General features: G+C 43.6%; 1 protein-coding gene across 5 annotated transcripts in view; it reads right to left on the reverse strand.

Annotated features, from left to right (window-relative positions):
• Window positions 1-15,790, reverse strand: part of CDH13 (cadherin 13) — a 980,082-nt gene that overhangs the window by 290,459 nt on the left and 673,833 nt on the right. The window contains exon 7 of one of the 5 annotated variants that reach the window (XM_070451477.1): window positions 14,662-15,395. The exons of the other annotated variants lie outside the window; for them this stretch is intronic. Coding sequence (XP_070307578.1) covers window positions 15,388-15,395 — 8 coding nt within the window. The 3' untranslated portion in view covers window positions 14,662-15,387. Of the gene's footprint in view, window positions 1-14,661; window positions 15,396-15,790 lie in introns of those variants that run through there. 5 annotated transcript variants of the gene reach the window in all.

The following is a 15,790-nucleotide window of genomic DNA, read 5'->3' on the forward strand; positions in this document are numbered from 1 at the left end:
TGCCAATATTGCTACGAACAGAGGTGAAATGATTCCTCCATTAAGATGCCGGCAAGATGGTGCTACCAGTGGAGGAGACCCAAGGAATCACTTGGAATATTGTTAGAGGAGGGCTTAGGAAAATGGAGAAACTCCAAAGAAATCAAGAAGCAAATGGAAACTTTGCCCTTTTAAAATGCCATGCATAGTCAATTATGCATTTGTGAGTCAATTATGCATTTGTAAGTCAATTACAAAAAAGAAAACAGATGAGTTTTAAGACTTCTTATGTGCAAAGCTGGAAAGGGCTTCAATTTAGGAGAACAATAATTTTAAAAAATGGTTTGGGTCAAATGAGAAGGGAAGGCTTCCAAAATGCCTTCTGGGAATTAAATTAAAAATGAGTAAACTAATTTTATTTGCAGCTTAAATAAAACTCCCCTGAATTGCTTAATGGGCACCTACCTCCTTTAGGTGCATTCTAGAGAAAACCCAATTTGCAATTATAGGCTAAGGAGATTAATGAATCACTACAGTTTATTTGTATTAGAACCAGTGATTAGAAGAATTTTTTTTTTTTAAGTTAGAGTCAAAGTAAGCTAGCTAGAAAAAGTGGTGGTGGTGGTTTAGTTGCTAAGTCATATCTAACTCTTGTGACCCGTCAGGCCCCTCTGTCCATGGGATTTTCCAGGCAAGAATGTTGGACTGGGTTGTCATCTTCCCAACCCAGGGATCAAACCCAAGTGTCCTGCATCTCCGGCATTGGCAGGTGACTTTTTTTTTTACCACTAGCACCCACCTGGTAAGTCCCTAAGTTAAGGTTTAGGAGAATGACTGAAGAGTCCTCAGCTAGAAAAAGAGTTGGCACTTAACTTTGGCTTCCCCTGGAGCTGAGTCTGGGACAAGACTCTGAGAGCAGGTGACTTATTTGGGGAGTTAAATTCAGGAAGTAGGAATGAGGGTTCAGAAGAGGATAAGGAAGGAAAGAAGTCTATAGACGTGTGTTACCGAGCTAGGTACCACCTGGGGAATGGCCCCAGTCCCAAAGGGCACCACCCAGAAAGCAGGCAGAGTTAGTCTCAGAACTCCCTTCCATAGACGGGGCTGGACATCGACCCCCAACCCCTGTCCCTGACTAGCTTGCAGCGAGCTACCTCTGGAGATACCAACTCTCCACATTCTAAGCTGTCCTGTACTGGTATGCAACACCCTTAGCTTTGGAAGAGGACTTGACGCTGGTGTGGAGGGTGGGGAGACCACTGGAGCTGGAGCTGAGATCCAGGAGGGGTGAGGGCTCCTGCCACAGGGACACTGAGTGTGTCTGCAGCCTGCTCCAGCTTCATCCATGTCCTTTTCAGTTGTAACTAAGCAGCTATACTGCCTCCTGAGAAGGCAGGGAAGCCAAGAGGATGACAGTGTGACCCACCAAGCACAGCCTCTACCTCCCAGGTGCTTGTAAACCTAACTTAGGGAAAGACCTGGGCCAGTGAAAAACTAGGTAACAAGGCGCTGTATTAGTAAAGAATAACTGAGTACACGTGCAGACTATGGCCCGTAAGCAAATAAAATTGAATATTTAGATTATCCGTTTCCTATGGCTACTGTAACAAGTGACTCCGAATGCTTAAAACAATACAAATTTACTGCCTAATAGTTCTGGAGTCCAGAATTCTGCAGTGGTTCCAGGGGTCTGCATTCTTTCCTGCAGGCTCGAGAGGAGAATCTGTTTCCTTGTCTTTTGCAGCTTCTAAGAGGTCACTGGCATTCATTGGCACTTGATCCCCTTTCTACATTTAAAAAATTTTTATTTTAAATTAAAATATAATTAATTTACAATGTTGTGCTAATTTTAGGTGTAGAGCAAAGTGATTCAGTCATATATATTTTTTTCAGATTCTTTCCCATTACAGGTGATTATAAGATATTGAATATAGTTCCCTGCACTATATAGGAGGTCCTTGTTGGTTATCTATTTTATATAGAGTAGTATATATCTGTTAATTCCAAACTTCTAATTTATCCCTGCTTGTCCTTTCCTCTTTGGTAAACAAAATTTCTTTTCTATCTCTGTGAGTCTATTTCTGTTTTGTAAATAAGTTCATTTGTATCATCTCTTTTAGATTCCATGTATAAGTGATATCTTACGAAACTTTTTTCTTTCTGATTTAATTCACTTAGTATGATAATCTTTAAGTCCATCCATGTTGCTGTAAATGGCATTATTTCATTCTTCTGTTGTATATATGTACCACATCTTCTTTATCCATTCGTCTGTCTATGGACGTTTATCCTTCCTCCGTTTTTAAGACCAGCAGCACAGAACCTTCTTTCCTCTCTGAACACTTGCATCTGTCTTAATAAGAGATCACATTGGGATCATGAGGATAACCTCTCTAAATCAAGCTCCCTAACCTAATCATGCCTTCACAGTCCCCCTAACCACCTAGGGTAACATCCTCTCAGGTTTCTGGGACTGGGATGCACGCATCTTGGTGGGGTTGCGGTGGGGGACTTTGCTTACCCTACACAGCTAGTGTATCTCTATTCTTTCTTTCTTTTTTCTCTGGAAGAATACGCAGGGCACTTACTGTTAATATAGTTGTTTCAGGGGAGAGGGATCAGGGCTGGAGAAGAGGAAAGCAGAGCCTGGCTTTTCATACTGTGCTGTTGCCTGCCGCCCTTCCCCTTCTTAGTTTTTACCATCTATTTCCTTTTGCTAAAAGAAAAATGTTAACTTGCTTTTCTGGATCCTGGGGTTATGGGCTACTTTGTTTTCTGCTTTAGACATTTCTGTATTATAAAAACAACAACCTAACCGATGTTTTTTTAAAAATTACGGTTCATCCATAAAATGAACTACCACGTAACCATTAAAGAGAATGAGGAAGATCCATACACAGTCCCCAGAAGGAAGGGTTGGTGGAAATGTAGGATGCAGAACTGGCTTTAGAGAAGGCTTTCATCACTGGAAAAACACTGCAAAAGGGAGATATATATATATATATATATATACGCACACACACACACACATATATATGTATATTTGCCTCTAAACAAAGATTGCAGGGAACACATACAATACACCATAGCTGCCCTGGGGAGGGGTACTGAGGAGGATTCTGGCACAAGATTTTTCACTGTCTACTCCAATGAGATATTTAATGTGTGCATGTAAAATACTACATATATGTATTTTATTGTGCCCATGTCAATGATCCTATATAGGAAGAAAGTACTGAGTGATGCATTCAGAAGAGCCTAATACCATCTATACCAAGCTCTTCTGGCCCAGTCTCTGTGTTAACTAAGCATTTCATGTGGATTGTGAATTCTCCTATTACGATGGATGAATGGATTAGTGTTTGGGGTGGGGGAAGTAAGAAATAAGACCAAGCACCAAGACTAGGACAGTATTGAAATCCAAGATGGAAAGTCTTTAGGGTGGCTTTCTGTTGCTATCATCAGTGAAGGAATCAATTGGCTTTCAGTAGCAGAGACAGAGATGGATTAGATTCAGAAGTTCTAAAATTGGAAGGACAGTCCCTCAATAAAGAATTATCCCATTTTGAACTTTACTCTCAGGGTCCCATCCAGCACTCATGCAGGCAAAAAAAAAAGTGAGAAAAAAACTGAAAATGTTAGCTGCTCAGTTGTGTCCAGCTCTTTGCAACCCCACCGTCTGTAGCCTGCCAGGCTCTGTCCATAGAATTCTTCAGGCAAGAATATTGGAGTGGGTTGCCATTCCCTTCTCCAGGGCGTCTTCCCGACCCGAAAGCTTCTGTATAATTCTCTGAGTAAAGGACCTACTGTATGGAAACAGAAGGCCTTTTGTGTGACTTTAATCTACACTGTTTCGTCTTCACGTTCATGTGTACCTCTGCTTTTCCAGGATCTCATCTACAGAATGGATTCTTACTCCTCTTGCTTCTCCCAAATCCAATCTGATTCATTGCAAATAGGTGTAAACATCTGACTAAATCATTTTATCTTCCCCATAGTCATGTCTATTTATATTTTAAATATACATTATTTAGTATAAATTACTTCCCCTTTATTTCTCCTTTATAACTGTATTCAAGTCTTGGTATAATACTGAGAATTGTTTCCAAATCACGTGTCAGTAGTAATGTTATCTATGGATTTCATTTTGGGAGAAGAAAGGAACACTGAGATGCTCTTCACCAAGGTGTTCAAAGTCAGACGTCTCTGGGGGCCAGGCGGGCCTGTATGAGGCGACCTGGGAATGATACTGCCGGTTGTGGACGCCCTACTCCAACCCAAAGTACCCAACTTTACAAAGTGTTTAAGACTGCTGGACAAACCAAATGTGGCAGCTCTTCACCTCGACCAAGGACTCCCAGGTGGACCTTCATTCCGGAAAACGACGAGCCACTGAAAAGCAGGGGATGGCCAGGACAGTTCCTGCTTTGCTAATCTGTCTTGAAGCAGCAGTTTTTCTCCACAGCACTCACCTCATGGAGCACACCTCAGCTTTTCATTCTTGGAAGACATTATTTCATTATAACAAAATGGGGCTAAACTCTACTGTTAGCAATTGCATTCATGCGGTTGCTAGGTAACCAATTTGCCCCTTGGGTTTTAGAAGCAGCTGAGGGCACCAAATGTCACACTGTAAATCAGATTGGCAAAGGGAGCTCAGACATGCTTAAGAAGGGGCGTCCTCCCAAAGGGCAGATTGTAACTGGTTATTGGTGAGATTAAAAAATTAGGATCTAAATTGAATTTAAATATTTGGACACACAAACAAGGAGAAGGGCACATATTATATCTAAGTTTAAAGGGAATGGGGTAAAAAGAGAAAATATAGTCTTGTTTAATATAGTCTTATTTAATATAGTCTTAAATTAGGTAGTATAATTTAATTCAAAGAAGACTAAGACCCAAATTGCTTATTAATTTATTAATCATTAATGTCATTATCAATGACAGTGATAGATGTAACTTTTGACTTCCTGCTGGCTTTTATGTGTCAGGCACAATGCTGATGCTTGACTTGCATCACAGCACCTAAATGGCACCAGTCTACACGGTGGTTAGTATCTCTGTTTCCCAAGTGAGAAAAACTAGGTGCAGGAGCCAACCTGAGTTCACTATACACAAATCATGATAAACAGGCCAGGCTTTCTGGAGAGAATTACTGGGTTAGGTGTATTTTAGTTGCAGCAAAAGGAACTGGTATGTAGTATTTCTGTGGATTGATACCTGTGATTTGGCTAATAAAACCTGGTGGAGTTAAGGCATCCTAGATAAGCACGTCCCCCTGGTGCAATGACATGCCAGTGGCAGCTCTTTTGAGGGTGGGTCACTATTCACTGCCCTGTTGTACAACTTATTGGTAACTGGTGAGGATGAGCTTGTGTAAGACACGAAGCTGAGAGGTGGTAGAACACATGGATCAATAGGAGGCATTCCGGGAGACAGATGGTTCAGCTGAATTGATAATAACAAAAATACCAGGGATAATGATGATAGTAGGGGGATAGTTTATACCATCAAAGTTCACAGCAACCCTCAGGGTGACAGAAAACCAAAAATTTGATCTCAAACACCTGTGTGTGCTATGAGGAAACATACAACAACAAGAAAAAATGATAGCAGCATTCACATTCCGGGACCTCCCTTCTCTTCTTTTTTAAAAAGTCATTCCTTAGATGGCCCCCAGAGGGCCAGGACTCCTCAAGATCTTAAGCTCTGGGTTCTTAAGATCTTAAGGCTGGGTTCAGACTTGAGCTCTATTACATAACCATGTGACTAGTAAAAATTCTGAACCTCTGTGTGCCTCTGTTTTTCTAATCCCTAAAATGGGAATGTTATTAGTATATGTATTTCATAGGATTGTTGTGAGATCATTTATCTAAAGAATTTAGTGTGATTACTACCATCATTAGTCCCAGGAATGATAGTAATAGACTGGCTTACAGTACCAACAATTAATATCATCTCAGTAGGCTTGAGTGGATCTCAAGTGAAGGCCGCCAGTCATGCAAGGCAACATGGATAATTTGTGGGCCAAATGGAAAGATTATGGATTAATGGGACCCAATTCTACCCAATTCAAGTCATCATCTTATATCTGCCTATAAATCTCTGTTTTCAGGGACCTATTGAGCCTCACTGTGGTGAAGAATCAAAGGATGGATAACACACAGGATGGCTTGTACATCTTTGAAGCAGTGGGGAAGACACAGATTGACAAGTGATGCATTAGTTTATGAGGCTCTCTTCACATGGCAACTGTCCCCCCTAGGGGCATCATTTACAAAATTGACATCATAACTGGTGCCCTGGTGTTAGGCCATCTGATACCCCACCCAGCTCACAGGCTACAGGTCAAGAGATGAGAAGCCTACCTAAGAAAGCAGACAAACTTGCTGCATCTGAATGCCAGAAAACCAAACACTCCCTCTCCAATATCTGTGTTCACTGTGAGGAAATTTACAAGAAAAAGGGCAGCCATGCAGACATTCCTGGATCGATTTCTTTAAAAGTCATTCCTTTTGCAGCCATGAAGGGGTCCCAAGATGCACTCTAAGTTTTTTCAACTATCTGTTAATCCTTTTGAAAGAAACCCTTCTGAATTCTCCCGGCCTGAGGATGGTCCTTCCCTTCTGATTTCTTGCAGGATCTCAAGGCTGGCATTATAAGGGAGCAATTGAGAACACAGATGTTGCCTTTAGGCAGTACAAAATCATAGGGTGCTGTATCGCATACTACATTTTTGCATTTGTTCATATTTATATCCTTTATATAAACTTGAGGATATGTTTCAATGAATTGGGTACAATCCTCATTTGCTTGTTCTTTCTTCAACAATGACTATTTATTTGAATGCCTACTAGGCGCCAGGCACTATTCTAGGTAAAAGGGGATAGAAAGGTGAGGACAAACCAACAGAGCCTGTCATTGGAGCAGAGAGTCCAGGGGAAGAGACATCACACTAATTAATTTCACTCAAAGAAAAGCTGAAAGTAGTGCTGGGAGCAGAGAATAGAACCTGCTTATTAGCACAAAAGGGAATCACACCTAGAGTGTTACTAGAAGGATAAGTAAACAGCCAAAGGGCCGTGCGTGGGGGTGTGTGGGGCTAGAAGGGGTTGCACATTTGATTAACTACCATATCAACAGTTTTTCCAATCCATCATTGATAATCAGACCACTGGTTCCATTATTAGATTTATACGGGATGTTTCAGTTATCTTTTGTGTAATAAACTATCCTACAGCTTGGATGATAACAAAGGCTCAAGAGGATAACAAGGCTTGTAATCATTCCTAGGGTTTCTGTGGCTCAGAAATCCAGAAAGGGCTCAGCTGGATTGGTTCTAGGGTTCTGGCTTGGGGTCTTGGGTGCAGCTGGAGGAATGATGTAGCTGGGGCAGTGGGGTGGGGACTGGCCGGCTTAGTACCACTTTCTTGCTTTCTCCATGTGGTCTCAGGGTTTCTCCATGTGGTCTGTCTGTGTGGGCTAGTCTGAGCTTCCAAACAACATGGTGGCCCCAGTGTGGAAAGGACAACAGAAGTAAGATTCCCAGGGAACAAACTGAAAGCTGCTTGGCCTTTTACAACCTTGTTTCAGAAGTCATCTCTGCATTTTACTATGTACAAGTGAGTCCCTAGTCAACTTAGATCCAAGAAGATATGATAAAGTCCCCATAACCTTGAAAGGATATAAAGGTCACATTGAAGAAGACTACACGTGGTAGTAAATATTGTGGTCATCTTCGTAAAAATGCAATACATGGGAGAAGCCAAATTAACATATTTTTGGCTAGAATTCTTCTTAAGAACTAGCTTTAGTACAGAGATTTCCACAAATTATTTTTGGAAATTAGCTATTAGCTAGCTATACTTTATATTTATTCTCTACCTCATCATTATAGAGAAAACATATTTCAAAACACTTGACAGTTTACAAAGTGCTCTTAATTGGTCATCATAATAAACTTGTTAATTATTAAGACAAAATATTATCGCCCACACTGTTTAGACAAGAAAACAAAGACCCAACTTTTAACTAACAAAAAAAGGAGCACATTCAGGATCTGAATCCAGAATTAAGTGTTCTTTCTTCAGAAACACAACATTTTTCTGAAACATGCCATGGCAAAGAAAAATCACTGTGTACAGTCTGATGATCCTCGTATACTTTTTAGGGTACAAAGCACTTGAACAGTCTGCGCCTTTGAATGTTAGCAGCATCATTTATATGAGAATACGAAAAGCCATTGTTTTAAATAGCATCCATTATAGACTGAATCGAAAGACTATTTCTAAATTGCTTCCAACATTTTTTGTACTATCTTCTACAAATAATTAAGGGCTAGCAACTTAAAAATTAATTCCAGTGGTAGAGCTATGCATCCTGCTTAATGGATACCATAAATCAATCCCAAGAGATAAAATCTATTTTAAGAACTCTAAAGAAAAGGTGCTATTTCAAAGAAGGCATTGTATTATTTCTCTCTCTTTTCAGAGTAGCAGCCCAGCCCTCATATTCCAACCTTTGAGCTTCTTACAGTATCAATGGTGAACATGTTAAAAATGCAAAAAATGTGACTCTTTTCAAGATTCACTCCAGGCCTGCTGTAGTGGGCTGAAGAACGACAGCTTCCTAAAAGCTACGTGAGATCCTAATCCCTACAATCTGTGAATGCACCTTATTTTAAAAATGGGTCTTTGCAGGTTTAAAGTATCTCAAAAAGAGATCATCCTGGATTATCAAGGTAGACCCTAAATTCAGGGCAAGTGTCCTTATCAGAGAAAAGCAGAGGGAGATTTGAGACAGAGAGAGAAGTCTATGTGGAGATGGAGGTAGAGTCTTCAGTGATGCAGCCACAAGCCACGGCAGCCCTGGAGACACCAAAGGCTGAAGAGGCAGGAAGGATGCTTCCTTGGAATCTCTGGAGGGAGTGCAGCCCTGCCCACACCTTGATTTTGGACTTCTGGCTTCCAGAACTGTTAGGGAATAAATTTCTGTTGTTTTAAACCACCAACTTTATGGCGATTTGTTATGGCAGTCCTAAAAAATGAATACCTAGGGAATAAGAGGCCCAGGTAGTGGGTCCCGCAGTCAGTATTTCAGCAAGCCTCCTTGTGACCGTGACACTCGCTCAGGTTGAAAACCACCCATCAAGGTTGAGAACCACTGATTCATTGATAAATGCCTCTACATGTGACTGGCTAAAGACGACACCTTTTTTCCCTGCATGACAGCAAGGCCTTTCTTAATCTGGGCAGAGACCAAGTGTGGACAATGAGCACCTGGGGGAAAGCTGGAGTCTCAGAAGGGAGGTGAACTGCTCTGGGTTAGTTCTCCAAGGCTTTCTTTCTTGGGGCTTGTCTCATTTACAACAAAGATTTCTTTTGCTCTGAAGATGGACAGGGTAAAGTGCCAGGCACTGCAGTTATAGGCAGGTGTAACACTTTACTCTTACTATTAAGAGTTCTGCCATCTCACTGGAGAAACAGGATAAGAAGATATAAACAATTCCATCTCCAGCTTCACATGGGCATAATGTCTTCGAAACACCTCTCATAACTTATCAAATAAGCAACTCTTCAGGCTACAAGTGTATCTCTAACTGAATTCCTCCTAAGCACTGGGGTGGTATTAAATCAACACTGGCATGCTCTCATTTCTAAAATACAAGATACTGTTTCCCAATGAATAATGCATCCTGCTTCTCTCCCAGGCTCTCATTCCTTACAGATTAGTTTGCATATCAAGAACAACTAGACTTTCTAAAAGTCACATCAGAGCAGAAGAATGTTTGCTTGTGGATACACTTTCTAGTGTTTTTTCCTCAAATTCGAGCATTTGAGGGGACCCTGAGAGAAATCGAGATACATCACAGCCTGTGCAAGAACACATGTCGGCTGATGAGAAGTGACCCTGCCACTGACTGAAGGGCTGAGCTTCTTGACTGGTTAAAATTCAGGAGGAAGGTGCTTCCACCAGCTGTATCTCTTTAATCAAAGGGACATTTGTACCACTGGATCCCCAGAGTTCTTTGGGGACACACAACCTACTGGGAGAGGCATGCCCTGGGAAGAAGGAGGGGGTGCCCATGGCCATGAAGGGATGTGCTAGGGGATATGACCAGGAGATTATGAACAGATGGCACCCCAAGGCTGGCACCCCAGCATAGCATCAAGGCTCAGGCTTCATACACCAGGCCTCTCAGATTCTGAGGCCTGCATCTCCACCCAGTGGCTGTGTGACACAGAGCTTCAGTTTCCTCAGCTGTTAATGGGGCAATAAATAGAGGTAACCTCTAAAGGTCATGGTAAGGATTAGTCAAAACACAGAACATCCTAATAGCAAAGTCTGGCAGTCCATCTATGTTATTTCTTTTTTTCCTCTCTTCCACCTCCACCATCCTCTACTTATCATCATCACCATTGCCGCCTCTTCATCACCATCATCACTCATGGTGTGACCTCACACCCTCAGTCCAGGGTGTAAGTCTGATTTTCCCTCCTAAATGACCTAACCTTAGAGAAGTCATTCATCTCAAGAGCCTCCCTGTGCATTACTAGCACGCCGCTCACTTTACCAGCAGGTGAGGATTAGAGAGAGCTCACCTGAAGTCCCTAAGAAAGGGCTTGACTCTTCACGAAGTGAAGTTGCTCAGTCGTGTCTGACTCTCTGTGACCCCATGAACTGTAGCCTGGCGGGCTCCTCCGTCCTTGGGATTTTCCAGGCAAGAGTACTGGAGTGGGCTGCCATTGCCTTCTCCAAGTGTCTATGACTCTTCATAGACATGCAATAAAAAGTGCTGCTGTGATTAAAAAAACAACTATGACCTGATACAGAGGAGACGGGTTTGAAGGGAGGACATGAGCAAAACAGCAGAGGAAGGAGGGACTTGGGCTCCTTCTGCGTCTCCTGAAGCTGACGTGTGACAGATGAAGACCATCGGTTCACTTATGTCATAACCAGACATTGCACTCAGTGTTTATCCTTCTTGCAGGGGTCCAGTGAGGTAGAGAATGGATCACCCCATTTTACAGATCAGGAAACTGATGTTCAAAATGATAATACTGGGAATTCCCTGGCTCTCCTGTGGTTAGGACTCTGTGCTTTCACTGCCAAGGGCCTGGCTTCAATCCCTAGTCAGGGAACGAAGATCCTACAAGTCATGTTGCACAGCCAAACAAAACAAATTTGGCTGATTTAATTAATAATCTATTACTTAATTTGTTAGTTTTCCACATGGAAACCATTTGGAATTCTTGTTACAACTGACCTCAACTTTTAATAACTATAAGATTCCTACTTTATTGCATCAACAGCTGCAGCCTGCTAGTACTACTGACATAGGTCTATATTCTATCATCTTTGAACAGTGATGGGGCTGAAAGGAAACTCTGGGAGGACCCTCTGCCCCACCCTTCAACATGGGAGGGCTGGGCAGAGGGTCTTCCAGAAGAGTAAACCATCACATCCTACCTCACACCCCAAGCCTTCAGGAGGTCAAGCTTTGCAGGTATTCGTACCGCCAGGAGAAGGAAGTCACTCTGAAAGAAAGTAACTTCTATCAAACCTTACAGGTGTCACTTCTGGAGGGGGTGGTGATATACCTGCCATGGAGAACTTGGGTCTTGAACTGGTTGCTGGGGTCATGGGCATCGGATGTTCTTTGACTTTTTCTCTCATGGCATGCGTACAGTTCATCAGCAAATCTGGCAGCTCTGCGTCCCAAATACAAGCAGAACTGCCCGGTCACTCACCACTGCCATGGCACCCGCCCTGGCTGGATTCACCAGTCTGCCCCAACAGCCTCCTCACTGTTCCCTTACATTTTCTTCCACTTCAGTCTCTTTCCCAGACCCCAGCCAGGGAGGCCCTACAAACTGATAGTCAGGCTGTGGCGCTCTGCTGCTCGGATTCCTCACTGGCTCGCCTTTCCATGTGAGTAAACCTGGCTCCTTACAATGCCTTATGGATGGAGAGCATCTGCTGCCCCGACTTCTCCCAGATACCTCCTCCTGTTTCTCTCTGCCATCTCAGTTTACTCCACCCTCTCTGCCTTCTTATAGTCCCTCTCCAACAGGCCGGCATGCCCATGCCTCAGGATTTTTGCACAAACCATTTCCTCTGTCTGGAATGCTCTTCCTCCAGTGACAGATGTCACTCACCCCTTTCAGGCTGCGCTCACATCTTACTTGCCAAAAAACCCCCTCCTTGACTACTCTGTTGAAAATGTCCCACTGCCATCCTTACACCAGTGCCATGCATCCATTTTCAGGCTGATTTTCTCTTGGACTCTCATCACCTAATACATTCCACATTTTATTTGTTGTTTCTGAGTCTTTTGTGATCCCATGGACTATAGCCCACCAGGCTCCTCTGTCCATGGAATTTTCCAGGCAAGAATACTAGAGTGGGTTACCATTTCCTCCTCCAGGGAATCTTCCTGACCCAGGGATGGAACCCATGTCTTCTGCATTGTCAGGCAGATTCTTTACCGCTGAGCCACGAGCAAAGATCACATCTTCTTATGTACCTTGTTTATTGTTTGTCTTCTTCCACTAGAGGGAGATCTCTACTCCATGAGGTCTGAAGCCCAGCATTAACATGTATTTGCTGAATGAATGAATGCATATCTTCAGCATGATGCCTGGACTTGAGGGAGACACCAATGCTGTCACAGGCTTGCACCATCTCCACACAAAACTCTGGACCAGGGAACAGCGGCCTAGCAGCACCCTGGTTCCTTGTGGACACAGCGTTCCAGTGAACATGAACCTTGCCTCCGAGTCATAGTGTCTGGTGGTGCCTCCTAGCAGGAATCCCGGGCAGGATTCCCATGCCACCTCCAGAAAAGAAAGTGCTTTGGCTCAGTCCTGAGCCCATCATTCATCATCATCATAAACCAGCACGTATGCTCGGAAAGTTCCCCCAACAGTAACTGCGTGTTCCCACAGCCCCTCCCAACGGCAAGGATAACATTCCCATGAGAACACTTCCTTTCCCAGACTACAGAAGCCCGTGCAGAGCCAAATGCTCCTGCCCGGCCAGAGGCAGCACTTCCATGGGCACCACTTGCCACCAGCTTAGCACTAGCTCTGGATGACCTGTCTGAGGAAATATCACCAGGTGTATCCCTGGGGACGCACTTTGAGTATCTGTGGCACACCGACTTTGCCTTATGTCCTATATATGTATTTCCCTAGCTGGAGTTTTCTCTGGCTCTTGAACGGGTTGTGGCCCAGGCCTGGGCACCGCTCTCCATCCAGGCCACCCAGGCCTCATTCCTCCGCCCTCCCCTGACCCAGATGCCCTCCCACCCTCGAGGGCCAGCTCCAGCTTCCCTCCATCTAGAAGCTTTCTCCCGCCTACACTGAGCTTTTCCTTTTTCTATTTCTTACATAATTTAAAGATGGCAGCAAACAATTTAGTGTGTAATTGCAAAAGCTCTTACATTGCTATTCTTTTACATATGCTGCTACTGTCTTTGAACTAGGCTGTATTTTTGGCATCTTTTGTTGTTTTACATCTCAACTTAGGGCCCAGTCTGGGGACACTGTGGTCCTGTGTGAAGGCCTGAACCCATTCAGTGATAAAGGCCAAGTGATTCTGGAGCACAGGTCTAAGACAAGGTGAGCCTTCCTGTGAAATCCTTGCTGTGATTTCTTGAGAAACAGCTTCAGAGCTCCAGCAGCAGAACCATGATGACGATAACTAGGCTCTAGAATCTAATTTAGTTCTCTAAAATCCATGAAATAGTATTCAGAATCCTAGCTCATTGCTTTAAAGCACTTGTTTACTCATGGTGATTTTAAGGACACTCATAAATAATACATAATATAAATTATAGGTAATAATTAACATTCGTTTAATACTTCTATCTTATTAAGCACTGTGCTAAGTGGCCTTTGAGATAGGAGCTGCTGTTGAACTTCCTCTGTGCACCTATTCTGTAGATGAGGAAACTGAGGCTTGCAAAGGGCCAGAGGTTACTAGGCAGTAGAGTCAGGATGGGTATTCAGGCTGTTGAAATCATTCAAAGAAGACAATAGAAGCAATATGCTCAGGGGTGCGTGTGAATAAGGGGTGTTTTTGGTTCTCACAATAGTTACGGATGTTAGTGGAAGGTGACAATGGACACCAGGCGTCCTGTGGTCCATGGGGCCTTATACCATATAGAATTTCCCACACAAATGTTGAAGGACCCTGGTGGCCAGACTCTGATGGGAATAAAACAACTCTTATCTATTTGTGACCATCTGAGTCTTGCACTTGACTCAAGTCTCACAGGTAGACCCCAAACACTCTGGCATACACTCTGCATTCCATCAGGATGCGGACACTGGGGCAACATAGCAGGGCTTTTTTATTTGTGCCAGAACCTACCAGTTCTGGAAAATCACGTAACTGACGGTGTCTCTGAGTGTCATTTGAGTGACTAGGAAAAACAGACCTGTGGCCATCTGCATCTGTAGCTGATGCTTTTGTGGTGATCGAGCTCAGGTAAGGATTCTCCCCTCGGATAAACTTTCTCTCTCCAGGGTGGTCATACCTGAGCATTTACATATTAACTTAGACATTCTATTATTTTTCCTTTATATTTATTATAATTGATGTTCATCATTTAAAAAAAAAAACTTGCGGAGACGGCTTAAGACGTTTATGAATTTCACAGAGGGGGACTAAAGAATATCTTAGGTATTTATTAGTTTCTCAGGGCCCCTGGGGTCAGATGCAGAAGAGGCCACTCCCACCCTGGGGGTTCTGTACCCACATATCCAGCGCCACCAGCAGGTGCCACCGCACAATTTCAGTTAGGAATGAAATCTTCTGAAAGTGAAAGAGCACGCTGGGCGCAGTGTGCTGAGTCAGGTCACTGGATCAGCCCAGGGTCAGCTCCAGTGGGTTTTCCTGGCACCTGCTCAGCAGCAGGTGGTGAGAGCAGACCTCCCTGACTTAAGGCTCTCCCTCCCTTACTTCAGAGACCCCTGCAAGGAGCCATCTCCACCAGAGGGAGGATTGCCTGTGTTCTGAGAACCCCGACGGGCTGCAAGAGTCCTGGAGCTGCGGAGCTGGACAGGGAAAGTGTGCATGACCCAGCTTGTCACCACGGTGTCTGGAGGGCACACGCGTTCCCTGGCTTTTATCACTTAAGAGAAGCCAACTGGAAACAGATCTGCTGGCACTTCCATCTTAGACGTCCAGCCCCCAGAGCCACAGGAATTAGATGTTGTTGCTTACGCCACTCAATCTATGGTATTCTGTTAGAGAAGCCTGAGCTAAGACAGCTGCTGTGCAATTCTGAGATGAGGAGGAAGCCCCAGCTAGAAGCAAGTGGAGAGGAAAGTACCCAAGGAATGAACATCCCCTTGGATCATGGCTGCATCCTGGCTGTGGTCACCTGGCGCGCTGTGGTTACCACTCTGTAGAGAGAAAAGGAAAGCTGGCCTTTCAGACGATTCATCCAGACCCTGGGAGGGTGAGCCCATGGTGTGCGCTCCTTGAGAGGGAAGCTGCAGTGAGATGGAGAAAACTCTTCACCAAGAAGAAAATACAAAACAGAGGCTGACCCATATATATGCACACATAAATCTGCTTAGAAAATTGTCTCCAAAGACATTCACTGAGCTGTTAATAGCTGTCATTTCTGGGTGGCATGACCACGGTGATTTCATGTTAGTATATCTTATCTGACTTTTCTAAATTTCTACAACACACATAATGTCTTTCTAATAATATTTTCCTTTAATTAAAAGATGAAAAGTAATCAAGGTGATGCCCAAGTTTGAGAACCAGGTCCCAGAACACAGTTTTCTTA

The sequence above is a fragment of the Odocoileus virginianus genome, chromosome 20, assembly GCF_023699985.2.
Source record: "Odocoileus virginianus isolate 20LAN1187 ecotype Illinois chromosome 20, Ovbor_1.2, whole genome shotgun sequence".
NCBI lineage: Eukaryota > Metazoa > Chordata > Mammalia > Artiodactyla > Cervidae > Odocoileus > Odocoileus virginianus.